At 49.0% G+C, this 15,220-nt stretch overlaps 1 protein-coding gene across 1 annotated transcript in view; it reads left to right on the forward strand.

Moving 5' to 3' along the window:
- The window catches only part of NOTCH2 (notch receptor 2), an 86,776-nt gene extending 74,236 nt beyond the window's left edge, over positions 1–12,540 (forward strand). Inside the window, exons 27-33 of the mRNA XM_074906822.1 lie at positions 322–532; positions 1,154–1,250; positions 1,708–1,876; positions 6,562–6,863; positions 7,213–7,360; positions 7,872–7,969; positions 8,816–12,540. Coding sequence (XP_074762923.1) covers positions 322–532; positions 1,154–1,250; positions 1,708–1,876; positions 6,562–6,863; positions 7,213–7,360; positions 7,872–7,969; positions 8,816–10,159 — 2,369 coding nt within the window. The 3' untranslated portion in view covers positions 10,160–12,540. The remainder of the gene's footprint in view (positions 1–321; positions 533–1,153; positions 1,251–1,707; positions 1,877–6,561; positions 6,864–7,212; positions 7,361–7,871; positions 7,970–8,815) is intronic.
- Positions 12,541–15,220: the final 2,680 nt, after the last annotated feature.

The raw sequence follows: 15,220 nt of genomic DNA on the forward strand, positions 1-15,220 counted from the left end.
TCAGCTCTCTACACTGATTCAGGGTGGCTGTCTTCAACCAGCAGGACTCTTGAGGAAGGAGCAAGACCTTCAGTTCAGCAGTCATATACTCTAAAAAATATTTTGAGAAACAAGATCAAGGGAAGCCAGAAAGGCAGGATGTATTCTTACAACAGTTGCAGTAGAGCTTAAACTTCCTCAAGCCTTTGTTCCAAATGCATCACAGTGTAGAGACAATACACTCTCTGTGGGAAAGACTCTGACTGAGGAAAGAAAGTATGTAGATTGAAGTTCATTTTCTCCACTTTATTAATCTCATTGTATGTTAACTGGAATTTTTAGGTGAACCCTTGTTACCACCGAAGACACAGTTGCTTTACCTACTTGCGGTGGCAGCTTTGATCATCCTCTTAATCCTTCTCTTGGGTGTAATGATGGCAAAGCGTAAGCGCAAACATGGTTCGCTGTGGCTCCCAGAGGGCTTTATTCTACGCAGGGATCCTAGCAATCATAAGCGCAGAGAGCCAGTTGGGGAAGATGCTGTTGGACTCAAGTAAGTTTGCATTTAGGCCCCTGACAGTGTGTTTATTAGTGTGTCAGAGGATTTTGAGAGCATGGTGTATAAATCTTTCATTAAATGCACTTAACTCCGTAAAGAAAGCTGCCTTTTAGCTAGAACTTCTTAGGCAGTTTTTCTAAATTTTAATACATCTGTTTTGAACAGAAGAACTTTAGTTAACTGAATCTATAAAATGCCAGTAAGGAATCTGATCTCCTGGTGATGATTGGTTTTCTTACACTCTGTTTAGTTCAGTAGTTGGGTACAGTTTGCATAATTTCCTCCTGGAATGAGACATTTTTAGGTTGATAGGTGACAACGAACTTTTATTACATCTGGCTCAATACATTAAAGGCATGACGCAGAAATAATTGAAAGTTTCAAAAGAAGAATCTCATTTTTGCAGTTTTGGCTTTCCACTGAATTAACTAGGTTCACAGTTGTAAATGCATTTAATGCCACGGTTGGCTGCCTGAGATTTCTCATTTCTTGGTGCCTCTGTTTGCAAGCTACCAGACTTGCACGCATCCCTTCCTTGGTCTCTGCAGGCTAGTGTAAGTAGCAGTAGTAGCACCTGCTCAGCCTGCAAACTGATGTGTTCTCCTTGTTTGTTAGAAATCTGTCTGTCCAGATACCAGAGGGTAACCTGGCAGATTCTGGACCAACTGAACACTGGGCAGGTGATGGTGGACCCCAGCCAAAGAGAGCAAAGGTAAGGAGCTCCAAGACTTGAATATTGCATGCTTACCATGAAACTGCTAGTGAGGAAAACAGCTGAATTAACTTCCAGTGTACACCCCTTGCTCAAAACCTCCGTTTGCTTAGGGGTTTGTAATGTATAACTAATGATATCTAAGGAGCAAATCCTCAAGGTAACAATGTCACCGCATGCCAGTAGAGAAACCATGTAATTTCTGTCCATTGTACCCTCCCTACTGGCCCTGCTGCATCAGAAGGGAAGAGAAGGTTAACAGTAGTGTGATGTCTTGCAGTTCAGGCCTGGTAAGATATGGTGGGAGTGTGAAACGCTAAACAGAGGTGAATGGAGACTGTCATTAGCTTCAAACAAACAAACAATACCCCAACAAAACAAAAAAACCCCAAGAACTTTCAGTGTCTTTGGCCACATGATGAGTATTTTGAAGCAACTGCTTATTTCCTGGGCTCAGGCTGAGGATCAAGCCTTGCTCCCGGAAGGAGATGAGCAGATCGATCAGCGTCAGTGGACCCAGCAGCACTTGGAGGCAGCAGACGTCTGTGGGAGCACGTCACTAGCCCTTACACCACCTCAAGCAGATCAAGAAGTGGACGTTCTAGATGTCAATGTCAGAGGGCCAGGTCAGTACTCTGAGTGTCTGTGTGTTCTGCCAGCCAGTCACCAACCTCCCCCATCTCCAATGGCTGGCACGCTAACGTTTAAAAATTATAAGGAGTATACAGGAACACCAGCAAAACTTTTATGGTACTTGAGGAAAGCTCATATGCACTCCAGAACAGAAAGTGGAGAGAGTGGATCATGGTCTATAGCACATGGAATGTCATGTAACCAGGAGAAAGAGTTCACTTTGCAAGCACCTGTAGGAAGTACAGCTATAGGATCTCCTTTATAACAATGCCTGCTTAAAAAATATTGTCAGAATGCTATTGCAGCAGAAATTCGGAGTGCACTGTTGTCCTGGAAATAACCCCCAGCTTCTCCAGCTGCATCACTGCAGAGGTTTGTGGCAGACTTCACCAAGGACCAACTTAGCAGCGTTTATCCCTGAGGTGTGTGTTACCTGGGGTGGAAGCAAGGATGGCCTTTTCCTGAATAAGGTGACTTCTGGCAGACACTGTTCCCTGATCGGCAGTGTGTAAGAATCTGTACTGGAACAGAGTGACAATGCAGCAAGCTTGTTAATGATTTTTTTTCTTTATTCACTAATTTATGTCCTCAATTTACGAATTCAATGAGTTCATCATCATAACACAACTTAGAAGGAAACTTCTTTAGCGCACACACACATGCACATAGGCTTGCTCTCTTTCAGTCTCAGATGACTAGAAGCAGTAAGAATGCTCTGCTGCATTTTCTAAGTGTAGCAGTAAGGCTGTAACCTGGTAAGGGATTGGGTGGGTCATCTGATAATAACCTATTCCTGTGTTCTGAGAGGAGACAGTTGACCAAGAATTTTATCTTGGTCAGAAGATCTGCAAGCATGGCTCTTGTTCATATGCAAAGAGGTAATTCTGGTGATATTTCTGCAATAGCTTTTTATTGGATTTTGTGAGAATATTTTCATGCAATTTAATGATGACTGCAGCCATTCTCTCAGTTCCCTTCTATTGTCTTTTCTGCTCATTGACCCATTAGCTCTCCTAAATGCAAAGCACAGGAAAGGAGGGTTTTCTGTGTGACGAGTGTGAGAACATAAACCATCAGTTTCTGCCAAATTTAAGCTTTTCTTTATTTCCCCTATTGAAGCTTCTAGTTGTGTGGCAGGGTAAAAGCTTTCCAAGTGCAGGCAATAACATTCTTAAGCCTTCAGCCTGCTTATTTTCATGTTCACTCCAAGCTTTGTCCAACAATAGCAGTGGAATAATACAGACCTGTGAGTTGCTTTCCAGCTATTCAGACGCGATTGTGAAGCTTGCAGCAAGATGCTGTAAGCTATCCCCCTTTGTGGCATCATAAGCAAGCAGCTGAGTTACAGTCAGGGGAAGAAATAGTTTTTAAAAAATCTGCAAAGTGTTGGAGTAATGAGTTAGGAAGAAGGGGTAGGATTCCCCACAGCTAATGTAGCTATCTCTCTGCCCTGGCCATCTTCCTCTTCCTCAGCAGGCAGAGGAAAGAAGCAGGCACTTCTGAGAGGCAGTTCATCTCTGTCTCAAGCAGAAGTTTTCTGAAGATTAGATGGCTCATTCAGCAGTAACGCTTTGCTGCCCCTAATTACAAAGGGTGTTGAGGCTGACTGCCTCGGGTGCATGTGTCTGGACTGGAGCCACCTGTAGCTGGATGAGTTACATCCTGACCACAGCTCCAGGTGGCAGGTAGAACAGTAAAGATCTCTTCTAGAGAGAGGAGAGGCAAGTCGAAACACTTTGGGGTACCAAGGGATTGTTCCCTCTCTTAATCCAACACCTTCTGTGGTCTCTTGAGTTTAGGGGGATCCAAGAGGTCCAGTCACCTACAGAAGTATTGCCTAGAGACTTTGCCAGTGGGTTCTTTACGTCCCAGCTTTCAGTATCCCGTGCCTGTATGAGTCCTTCAATTGTACTGATCTGGTTAACTTCTGGCTTTACCGTCTCGCTCCAAGTTTTACATTTACTCAGGGGCTGTCTTCTTGAAAGACAGCAAACAGAAGATTTTTTATAAAATGCTGATGTCACCTCTATCTCCCCGTGCTGTTCTTTCTTTGTGTCCCCCACAATGGTGAGGACATTCTTTTCACGGCAGTTACTGTGAGTGTGTAACCAGTGTAATGCAATTATAGGCATAACTGGTAACACCACCTATAATTAAAACTGATAAACTGTCCCTATTATATGCCCCTCTTTTTCAGTTACTAAAATTTCAGTGGTTCAGGCTGGAATTTTCCATGCTGTGTGTCTGCCTCCAGCTGGATCCTTTTGGTTCTTCTCCAGCTCTTTCAGAGAACAAGCTGGAAAGAGGAAAAAAGACATTGTGTCCATGGCTTTTTTTCTAGTAGTCCATCAAGCACTTAATTGTGATGGTGTAGCTGGATGTGCTTTTTACTAGCCTCATAAAACTACCCATGTGCGGCCAACTTACAAAGCTCTGAAAAGGTCATACCTGAGAGACTTTCTGGAGGGTGGCAGATAATTTTTCAAGGATTTAATGCATATTGTAGCTGTGTCCTTATAGAGCAGCTAGGCGTGTTCTGTCCAGAACAACTGCAGTGATTGAGCACGCAAGAGTTTTCCTGCGGGTGGTTTTCCCAGGGCTGTGGTGCTGGAGAAAAGGAAAGCTCCTTTCTGTGCTCCATCTCTCTGCTCTTTGTGTTGGGGCAGTACGGAGGAGACCACAGCCTGACTTGAATACTGAGAAGTGTTCATCTGGGACAAGGAGGCAGAGCCAGCAGTGGGAGGGAAGCACAAAAGGAGGTATAGCCTTGGACAACAGGCAAGAGGGTCTATAGACAGGACTGGATCTTGGAACTGAACCCAGGCCCATATGTCATTACTTTGCTGCCGAACAACAAATCCTGAGAAAGGCGCTCAGCAAAAGCCTGTCCCCGCTCTGACTGTGAGCCACTAGGAGGAGCATGCACACTGCCACTGCCAGCCCGAGGCACGGCCTTCGCCTCTGCCACTCCACACTCTTCCCTGCCGTAGTACAATAGATTTCTAGAAAGTTTTGGAACTGCCCTAAAACAGAGAGTCAGGAAAGCTAGGTGATCAGGAACTGGGACATGGGCGCAGGGCATTGGAGCGCTCTATATTACTTTCAACGGGAGATCATCACCTTGTTCACCTGCACAGAATCCTAATTCTGCCATATGGCTTTCTGCAGGGCTCACGCACTTCATTCAGTGCAGATTGTGCACTGTAGATTGAGAGTTCTGCAGGCAGGGAAGCTGTTGTCCGTAGGGTCCAGGAAGGTCCCCTGCTTGTTCATGGAACAGCAGTTGCCGAAAGATTGTCTTGAATTTCTGCTAGTGAGCCACACTGGAGAAACAAAATTTGTGTTCACCTTTGCAGAGCTCCAGTGGGGCACTTAGCACAGAGTGGTTCACTCCTGCTGCCATTTTAGTCCCTCTTACTTTCTAGGTGCCTGTGATGTGTGTGAAGTAAAGCAGTAAGGGAGCATTAGTGTCTGCAGTTGAAGGCTTTGGTTTTAGGTAGTGAATATCTTGTAACGTTCAGAGTCTTCTGAAACTGAAGCACTTGGCATTTGACAGGTTGCTGAAAATATGTGGAGATGTTTTAAATCTTAATTACACTGCATCAAGGTGGGTGTTCACACAGGTGAAAAATCAGCAGCATCAGCTAGTCCTCCTGGACCGCCCTCTCCGATCAGCAGAGAGGGATGTTCATCTAAGGGAACTAAGTTAAATTAGAGGTTTGAAGGAGCCTTTCTCCTTCTAGGGACAATGCAAGGATCCTGGTTTGGTGAACGTGTTTTTAGAGTTTGAATGTCCCACCAGTGTGAGCCCATCACTGGAGACTGGTAGAGAGACATGAGACCAGTATCTTCCAAAACACTCAAACTGTGTGAGATTTTCAGCAGTTTGTATCTGTGAGCAGTCCACGCTGTGATGGAGGCGTGCATGGTGGGGAAGAAGGGTTTGTGCATGTGTCGGATGCTGCTGGTACACCAGTGAATAAGACTGGATTAGATCCTGTTCCATGGTCCCTTCCTACATGGTGTACTTCTGTGAAAGTATGGAGCCTGCTTCATCAGTTTCTTTAGGGCTCTGGTTGTGGGCCTTATTAAAAGCCAGATGAAGTTGGATCAGGCAGTCCCCCTGGGGCATTTTTAAATTTTGAGTGCTTCAGGGTCCTTTTAATTAAAACTTTGGTGTGTAATAGATATGAAGGCTTTTATCTGCATTTCACTGCAGGTTAATATCTACAAAGTGCCACCAACAATCAGTGACTAGTTGTCCAATAATTTTTCTCTGTCAGTTTTTTCTTTTTTCCCAAGTATGTGATTAGAACATCCACGTAGTTGGTCATTTGAAGTCTTTGATTTTCTATAGCCCTTGCTTCCCTCCAGGAATTTATCTAGCCTTTACATTTTGAGGAAGTTTTCCACTTCAGCAGCAAACTTGGTTTTGTTTTATAATGATCTTACTTATTTGAGAAGTATCTTAAATTCTGTTGCGGTTGCAGTAGATATTAAATTCCTGCTTGGAAGGAAGACAACTCGCTGACTCTGTTGGACTTTAAGACAAGAGAACAGGCTTGGGTTAAAATGACTGGAGGGATTGTTGGTAGCTGCTCAAGGAGAGAGGATTGTGAGAGGGTTTCCTTTCCTTTGCTGTCGCGGTCAGGCTACTATGTTATCTCTCCTGTTGCAGATGGATGTACTCCGCTTATGTTGGCATCTCTGCGTGTGGGCAGCTCCGATATCAGCGAGGATGATGAGGATGCAGAAGATTCCTCAGCAAATATAATAACAGATTTGATCTATCAAGGTGCCAACCTGCAGGCCCAAACGGACCGCACTGGGGAGATGGCACTGCACTTAGCAGCCCGTTACTCAAGAGCAGATGCTGCAAAACGTTTGCTGGATGCTGGTGCGGATGCTAATGCACGGGACAACATGGGACGGACTCCCCTGCATGCAGCTGTAGCTGCTGATGCCCAGGGTGTCTTCCAGGTACAGCAATTGAAGAGCCCTTTTCAGAGCAGCTGTGCTCTGCAGTTATATGAGCCTGCTCAAGCTGTGCTCTGTTCACTCACAGCCTTGCTCTCATGCCTTCCACAGTGTGATGGCCAGGTGAAACTGTATTTTACATCCAGTTTCCTCAGGTATTCATAGCTCAAACAACTCAGCATGCATGAACCATCTGGCATGTATTTATTTAGCCTGTTTGCCTCTGTCACCTATTATCTGCGTTCCTGCATTTTAGTGCTTGGGCTGCTTTTTCATTACCAAGTTTCTCTTCCAACTACTCAGTTTTGGTCTATAGCGGTATTAAAATAATCTGTCTTCCCCTGCTGTCCAGATCCTGATCCGTAACAGAGTGACAGACTTGGATGCTCGGATGAATGATGGAACAACCCCTTTAATTCTGGCTGCACGTCTGGCTGTGGAAGGAATGGTGGCTGAGCTAATTAATTGCCAGGCGGATGTGAACGCCGTAGATGACCATGGTAATGCGAACACGACATACTGGTCTGGTCAAATATTTGTCATGGTGAGAGCAAGGAGGGGTGGGCTTTTGCTGTCCTGGAGTGTGGGCTGCTCGTAAATTTTGTAGCTAAATCAGATACGAGGCTCTCCTGCAGAAGTGCTCCCAGCAGTAATAGACTGCAGGCTGCTTCACAATGCCTTGGTTAGACACTCCTGGAAAAGAAGCAGAAGAAATAATGGGGTTGGATATGCTGGGGTTTTTTGGACTGCAGACATGACTCTGAATAGGTTATTTAAAAAGTAAAAATGAAAAAAGTCACAGAGCAAGTGCTGAAAGTCCCATTGCGTCTTGATAAGGTAGGGTTATCTCACAGCGTGGTGATTTCCAAAGTGTAAATGTGACTTCAGGATGTGTTCACGTGCCATGAGCTGCACTGCAGTTGTTTTCTTCCCTCAGTGCATTCTGTCCATCTTGGTGCTTTAGAAAATAGCTTCTTGGTTTGTTACTGAATTTGTTGGGTTTTCCTGCAGGTAAATCTGCTCTTCACTGGGCTGCTGCTGTCAATAATGTGGAAGCAACACTAGTGCTGCTGAAAAATGGGGCCAACAGAGACATGCAGGATAACAAGGTATGGTTTGGGTGTGCTCAGCATGGCTGTGCTTCCTAACTGAAAGCATCTCTTTACTGTTGGTAGTGAACTAATTTCTGATTTTATAAACTGGGTGCTCAGTGCAGGTGTCCTCAGTGCAGGTCACCCAGACTGTGACTAGAACTCTCCCAAGTGATGGATGTCTTATAGGATTTCTGATACAGGAGAGCAGTTCTCTTCCTTGTTTTGCCAAGTCTTAGGCATCAGTGCTGTACTGCTTTTCTTGTAGAAAAGGAATGCAATACACTGTCAATCGTGTGTGAGAGCACCAGGGCGAAGTGCTGCTGGTGTCAAGGAGCTGGATTCCAGTTAGCAGAGAGTCCGATCTTGCAGCACAGCAGTGGTCACATCCTGTCACATTTCCAGGGATCTCAATGCAGGGTAGAGATGGGAGAGAAGCCCCTTTGTTTGAGGGACAGTCTGCACTGTGCAGACCTCCTGGAGCTTCACCGTTAGTGTTTGCTGTGTCTTAGTCCTTGATTTCCTTCCTCTGCCTAGGGTTTCTTCTTTGGATTATTGTATTGCTCAGTGGACTTTAGAGCTACCAACAAGCTGCAGTTCTTTACTGGGCTGGTTTAGTCCTTTGTACCTTTCCACTTCCTGGTGGGATAGTTTAGCCTGTGTGCTCCACTGCCATGTCTGAAATAATCTCCTGTAATCTTCTTTTTACAATGGGCATCTCTCAGGGTGGGTTGTTCTTGGAGACATTTGTCACACTGCATTAAACACTGCTTCCAGGTGTTGCTGCACCATTAAGGGATTGTTAGCTGTAAGTCAGTCCCCCCACAGTGAAGCCACTAAAATACTTATTCTCTGTGTTTTCAGGAAGAGACACCACTCTTCCTTGCTGCTCGGGAAGGCAGTTTTGAAGCAGCAAAAATCTTGTTGGACCATTTTGCCAATCGAGACATCACAGACCACATGGACCGCCTGCCCCGAGATGTGGCCCAGGACCGCATGCACCATGACATAGTGCAGCTTCTCAACGAGTACAATGTGGCGCACAGCCCCGCTGGGCACCCTGGTGCCATGCTGAGCTCTGCCCTCTCTCCGGTCATTTGTGGCCCAAATAGGTCCTTCCTCAACCTGAAGCATGCTTCATTAAGCAAGAAGTCACGAAAACCGAATGCCAAAGGCATCATGCCCACAAACCTCACCAAAGATGCAAAGAGGAGAAGGAAGAAGTCCCTCAGTGAGAGCAAAGGGCAGTTTTCAGAGAGCTCAGTGACCCTGTCACCAGTTGATTCCCTAGAATCACCCCATGCTTTTGCCTCCGAGCCAACATCGTCTCCTGTGATGCCGTCACCAGGGGTGTTACATTCGTCGCCCAGCTCACTGCTGACTGCTCCAGCTGTGCAGGCAGCGCACACGATGTCCTTCTCCAACCTCCATGAGATGCAGCCCTTAGGACGTGGATCCAGCACGGTGCTTCCATCTGTCAGCCAGCTGCTTTCGCAGCACAGAACCACCCCTCCCAATAGCGGGCTTGGCAGGCTTCGGCCAGCCAACATTTCTACCGAGTGGATGAACCGTATGGAGGTGAACGAGTCCCAGTACAATGAGATGTTCGGCATGGTGCCGCAGGTGATGCATTCGCACCCCAGTGTTTCTCAGCAGAGCGGTTTGGTTCAAGCAGATGCCAAGCACATGGGAGTGTCCAGGGAGTCTCTGCCCCCTATCATGACTTTCCAGCTGGTTCCCAAGGGTGGCATAAACCAGCAAGCACTGCCGCAGCAGACCCAGTCAAACTGCGCTCAGAACATGGCTGGTCCTCTTAGCTCCATGTACCAGATACCAGATATAGCTCAGCTGCCCAGCGCCTCCTTCTCCATGGCTGCCATCCCTCAGCAGGACGGGCAGGTGGCTCAGACGGTCCTCCCGGCCTACCACCAGTTTCAGAGCTCGATGGGGAAGTACCCCACGCCTCCGTCACAGCACAGCTGCTACTCCTCGGCTACAGAACGGACTCCTAGCCACAACCGGCACTTACAAGGGGAGCACCCATACCTGACTCCGTCGCCCGAATCTCCAGACCAGTGGTCAAGCTCCTCCCCACACTCTGCCTCTGACTGGTCCGATGTGGCAACCAGTCCCAGTAACAACCAGCGCGGGCCGGCGGCCGCTCACATGACAGAGCAGCAGCGGAACAACATGCAGGTGTATGCCTGAAGGTTGGCCAAGGTGAAGCCCAATTAAAGCGGACTCCAGAACTCATGAAGGTCTTCCAGGACAGAAATGAAGAACCATTTTAGTATCCAAGAGTCTTAATGAGCCCAGGCTGTTCTTTCCTTGGAGGGACTGTGGTCGCTGTAGTCTTGTATGCTTTTATGCTAAACAGAGAACTGTAGAAGCTGGTGATGGAGAAGACCAGTTGGGTCACTTCTAACCAACTCCCATGCACCTTGGGTGTGATTGCTGTCTGCACTGGATTCTCCAGTCTGCTTTTAAATATGTTCCACCATTTCTTTGGGGAGACAGCTCTTCAGCTTAATGCATCTCATGGTCCTTTCTCCAGAAATTTAGCCAAACCCAGCTTTGTATCCTTATTTTGTTACTCCTGTTACCCATGTAACCTCTCTCTGAAGCACCTTCTACTAGTTCTCTTCGAGTTCAAGTTGCCTTGTCTTGACACAGCTTAGAGCTGCACCCACATTCCTAGACCCCTCCTTCCCTCAGCCACTGTTGCTCAGCAAGCAAGCCGGACTTTCCAAAACACATGCAGGTCAAGTGACACCTTCTGTCACGCAGCTTCACCCATTCCTCAAGAGTCTTTGTCTTCAGCAGACCCACTAACACCCCTTAGCATTCTCACTGCCTGAGCCCCAGGTATTATGAGATTATATATACATATAGTCTTCTCTTAGGTTTTTTTGTTGGGTTCCCCCCCCCACCTTCTGAAAACGCTAGTCTGACCTGGTCTTCCCCCCGTGGTGGCCTGTAGGCACATCTCTCCTGTGTTGTATGTCTTTCTGAGACACACCTGACCATTTTGACACACTACCCTCCCTGTGCCCCCGTCCTGTCAGGTGTGTCCGTGACCACCTTACCACCTTCGTGGGCTCCCGTGACAGAAGAGATGCCCTGCAACCTCTGAAGGCCTTTTGGGAAGCTCTTAGGATGAGCATGAGTGTTTCAAAACCTGGTAACACAAGCTCCCAGCGTTCTTGCACAGTACTCCCCTCCCCTCCATCCAAGGGTGGCTGTGTGTCCTGTCTTCCAGATACCATATGCTGCCTCTTTATGGTATTATCAAGAAGTGTCAAGGACGTCGTTACATGTTGGCAGTGTGTGTCCTTCTGCGTCAGGAACGGCATCCAGCCCTTTGAAAAGTGTCCCTTTTGCTCCAGGGCTGCCTCGTCTTCCCCTCCCACCAAGGAGGCTGCAGCACTGACTCCCCAGCAGGCTTCTAGCAGCAGCGGCGTGCCTGAAGCCAGGAGCTGGGCGCAAGTAGCAGACCAAATAGCTCGGAAACCACTGTCTAATGCAGTTTGCTTAACAGGTTTGGGGCTGTCCTCTGCTCTTGGCTTCAGCCTGTATCGAGATTTCCCAACTGAGGTGCCCCACGTGCTCTGTGGGACGGTAGTGCCATTTGTACTGCAGCTCCCCCAATATTTTTGGAGTTACAGAAGCCAGCTGTCGCTGAGCTTAGACAAACAGATGCTCTTTCTGCTTTGTCCGAAAGAGTAGTGATTCCCTGAAGGGCTCTGAACCAGTCAGCAGCTGAAGTGAACATTTCTGGGGATGGTTTGCTCCTACCTCTTGGGGGAATCCTGCAGACACACGTTCCAAAGAGATTGGGGCTGTCGGCTGCCGCCAAAGGACAGAGAAGGCCACTCCCCTCCGAGCAGCAGCCATTCAGCATCCTACCATGTACAGTATTCTCTCTGATGTTTCTTCCCATTCTAATCAAGAGTAAAAGCTTTTTCTTTTGATTCAACTCAATGGTACATGAAGGCAGGGCCTCAGGAGGTGCTGGTTCCCGGGGCCGTCGTTTTGGGCTGAAGTTTTTCATTCTGAAGTTACTGCTTTTTATGACGCACACAACGTTCCCCGGCACGCTCGCTGCAGTGTGTCCTGTGAAGTTTAGCTGCAACCGACTCAGATCTCCAGGGCAGGAGCCTGCAGGCTCCTGGAGGTCTGTCCAGGTACATGTTTCACTGCAAATAATGAAGTATTGCTACATCGATGCTAAAGAAAAAAAGGGCTTTTCCTCGTTAGCCCCAAATAACCAAGTGCCTTTTTATATATGTGGCTACCTTTTACAAGATGAGTGATTTCTGTGGAATGAAGCCAGTTTTGTGCCTGGCGTGTTAATACGATGGCCCTCTGCCTTTTTTTTTTTTTAAACTATTGTAAAGATAATATCTCCTTAAGGTGATATTTTATCTCATAAGTTGTAGAGTAACCATTCACACAGCAGCATTTTCCTATATTAATAATGGAAAATATTTGCTTATTTTTACATTTTTTATAAAAGTCTTTTATGAAAATAGTTGCTGCAAAATGTATAAGCAATTTTTATCCCCAGAATAAAGAGTATGTGCCCGGCATCTGTGTGCTGCTGTTTTCGTTTGTCTTCCTGGCTATCGTGGCACAGCCACAGGATTATAAATGAATTGTGAGTGTTCAGTAGCTGTTCAGACCCCTGGCAAGGGTGAGCTCGTTAGGACCTCCACAGTCCATGTCAGGAGAGAGTTTTTGGGGATTAAGGGTGCTCTCTGTCCTGTGGCTCAGCAGCACAGGAACCCCACCACTTAGCTCCATCCAAGGGACCTGTGCTTGGGGGCTGGAAGCAGCCTAGCTGGGATGTAGCAGGAGTTATTCTGGGTCTCGGTTAGCTGAGAAGGGGACAGTAACCAGCAGCCAAGCAGCTGGGCATACTGGGAAGGATGGGGAGGGACTGGGATGGGGCCTTTTTGAGATGCTTTGAGTAAGAGCTCTCTCTTACCTGGGAGTCTGGGAGCTGGAGAAGGGCTGGAGCTTTTGTGTGGCTTTTAGAAAAGTTGTGAACAAGCGTGGGTCAGGCAGTGGCTACTGGAGCTGCGGACACACTCACCGTTTCAGGTCCTGCTTGATTCCCTGGGCTGTTCCCTATTCTTCCAACTGGGAGGAGCACCCTCGTACCCAGAGCTGAGGCTGCCTCCCTGGCTTTGGTTTGGCAGCTGATGCATGAAGATGTGCAATTCTCCAGCCTCTGAAACAGGGAGTCGCGGCTCCTCCGTGCTGTTTTCAGACTTGAAAAGTTTTGTCTTGAACAATTAGAGAATAAATTGACAATGGCTGCCTTCCTGTATTTTGAGCAGGGAGGTGTCACTGAAGCCTTGGGCTCCGGTAGTGCTCACCTGGCAGGTTTCCAGCTCTTTCTGTGGACTCAGTTGGAGCCTGTAGCTGAATTATGATGCCTATCAGGGATAAAGCTGCTGGGGGCATTTTAAGGGCTTAATATTCAAACAGCACAGCTCCTTTATCTTCTAGTAGAGCCAGCTTGGCAAGTACAAGCCTCCGGGAGGCTTTCATTCACGTTCTCCCACAGGTTGCACATCTGTGCCGAAGTTTCGCAAGCTCTGCTGTGTCTCCGGCACAGCTGCATCGAGTTTGCCAGCGCTCAGGCTGGGACTTGAAACTGCTGGGACTTGAAGCTGTCTCCTCGGGGACAGCGCATGCCTCTCCCCCTGACTGGGATGACGAGGGGCTTGTGAAAACTTGTTGTGTTGCATCCAAATAAGCCTAATTGAACCAGCCAGACAGGGAGCTGGGGCATCCTTTATCTAACGAAGGAGTAATGGATTAGTCTCAGGCTCCTTTGGGGAACATTTTCCTGGGTTTTTATAAAACAAGGGTGAAATCCTGTCTTCTGAGGAGTTGCTGTGCTTGAAGGGTTTCCCTGCTAGTGGAGTGGCCGATATCTGTAAGGTTGTTTCAGGAGAAAAGATAGCAGGCAGCAGCTGTGTTTGGACATGAGAAGGCTTTACCCCTTAGATCCTAAAGGGTGCCGAGTCTTGAGAGGTGTTGGGAAGCAGCAGCAGCCATATCCTGGCTGTGTGGGCAAAGGGTCTGATCCTCCTCCCTGCCCGGGGCAAAAGCCAGACCTGCCTCTGCGCGCTGGCGTGGGCATAGCAGCACTCACGGGCTGCGTGTTTCGGTAAATACCACAAAGGGGCCGTGGGAGATCCCTGGGGGTCATGGCTTGAGCCTGGCAGCCAGAAGTAACCTCTGGAGAAGTAAGCCAGCTACGAGGCCTCCCTGCTAGGGGAAGCAAGGCTCGTCTCAGCGCTGGGCCCTCCGCAGGCAGCTGCCTCCTCCGAGTGCCTTGGGGAGGGCTGCGGGAGGGGTCGCCGGGCACGGCCTGTAGCTGGCAGCGGCAGGGCAGGGGCTGGCAGCTTTGCAGGAGGCCAGGGGACAGCCAGCGGGAAGAGCTCACAAAGCTGCTTCAGTGTGTTAGTAGCCCGCACGGTCACAGCAGTTGGGTAGATGGGCTTCGGCCCCCTCCCAGGGGTGCGAGGGACACCCCAAGCTGGCGAGCAAGGACCTGATGGTGCTGGAGGGCTCCGGCTGCGGGGGCCGGGCGCAGCCCCGCTCTGGGGCTCCGTGCCAGCAGCAGCCTCCCCAGGGCCGGGGCTGCAGGCACCCCGCGCGGGGCAGGCGCGGTGGGGGGCTGCGGGGCCTGCCCCCTCCTCCGGGAGGGACGCAGGCTGACAAAGCCCTGCGTCACCTCCGGGCGGGGGGGCCGGGCACCGCCGCCGCTATCTGATGGTGCCCGCCAGCCCCTCGGCCGCAGGCTGTTCCCATGTCCCCGCGTCCTGCATCCTGCTGACAAATATCCCCAGGCAGTTCAAACAAGGGCGGTGTGTGGGTGACGCATGGCGGAGATGGGCAGGGCGTGGGGCCCCGCCCGCTGCCACCCCTCGGCCGGGGACTCGGGCAAGGCCGGCAGGTGGTACCCACAGCCCCGCCGCTCGCCTCAGGGATGCTCCGGCCGGGATTGGGGTGGCCTCCCCCGGGGCTCACCCCTGCCAGCCCCCGGGCCAGCCGGGGTTGGGCCAGAGGGCATCCCTGCCTGGTGCCAGGCTGCACTCTGCCGCGAGGTTATCTCTGTGTTTGTGTTATTAATTAACACTAATTGCAGGGGGTTTATTGACCAACTAGGAGAGGTTCTTCCTGTCTTTTCTAGAGAAACGTTGAATGCAAACAGAGCGGAGATCTGGGCAGCTTTCCAGCAAAGTGGGGGGG

Source organism: Athene noctua, chromosome 5, assembly GCF_965140245.1.
Source record: "Athene noctua chromosome 5, bAthNoc1.hap1.1, whole genome shotgun sequence".
NCBI lineage: Eukaryota > Metazoa > Chordata > Aves > Strigiformes > Strigidae > Athene > Athene noctua.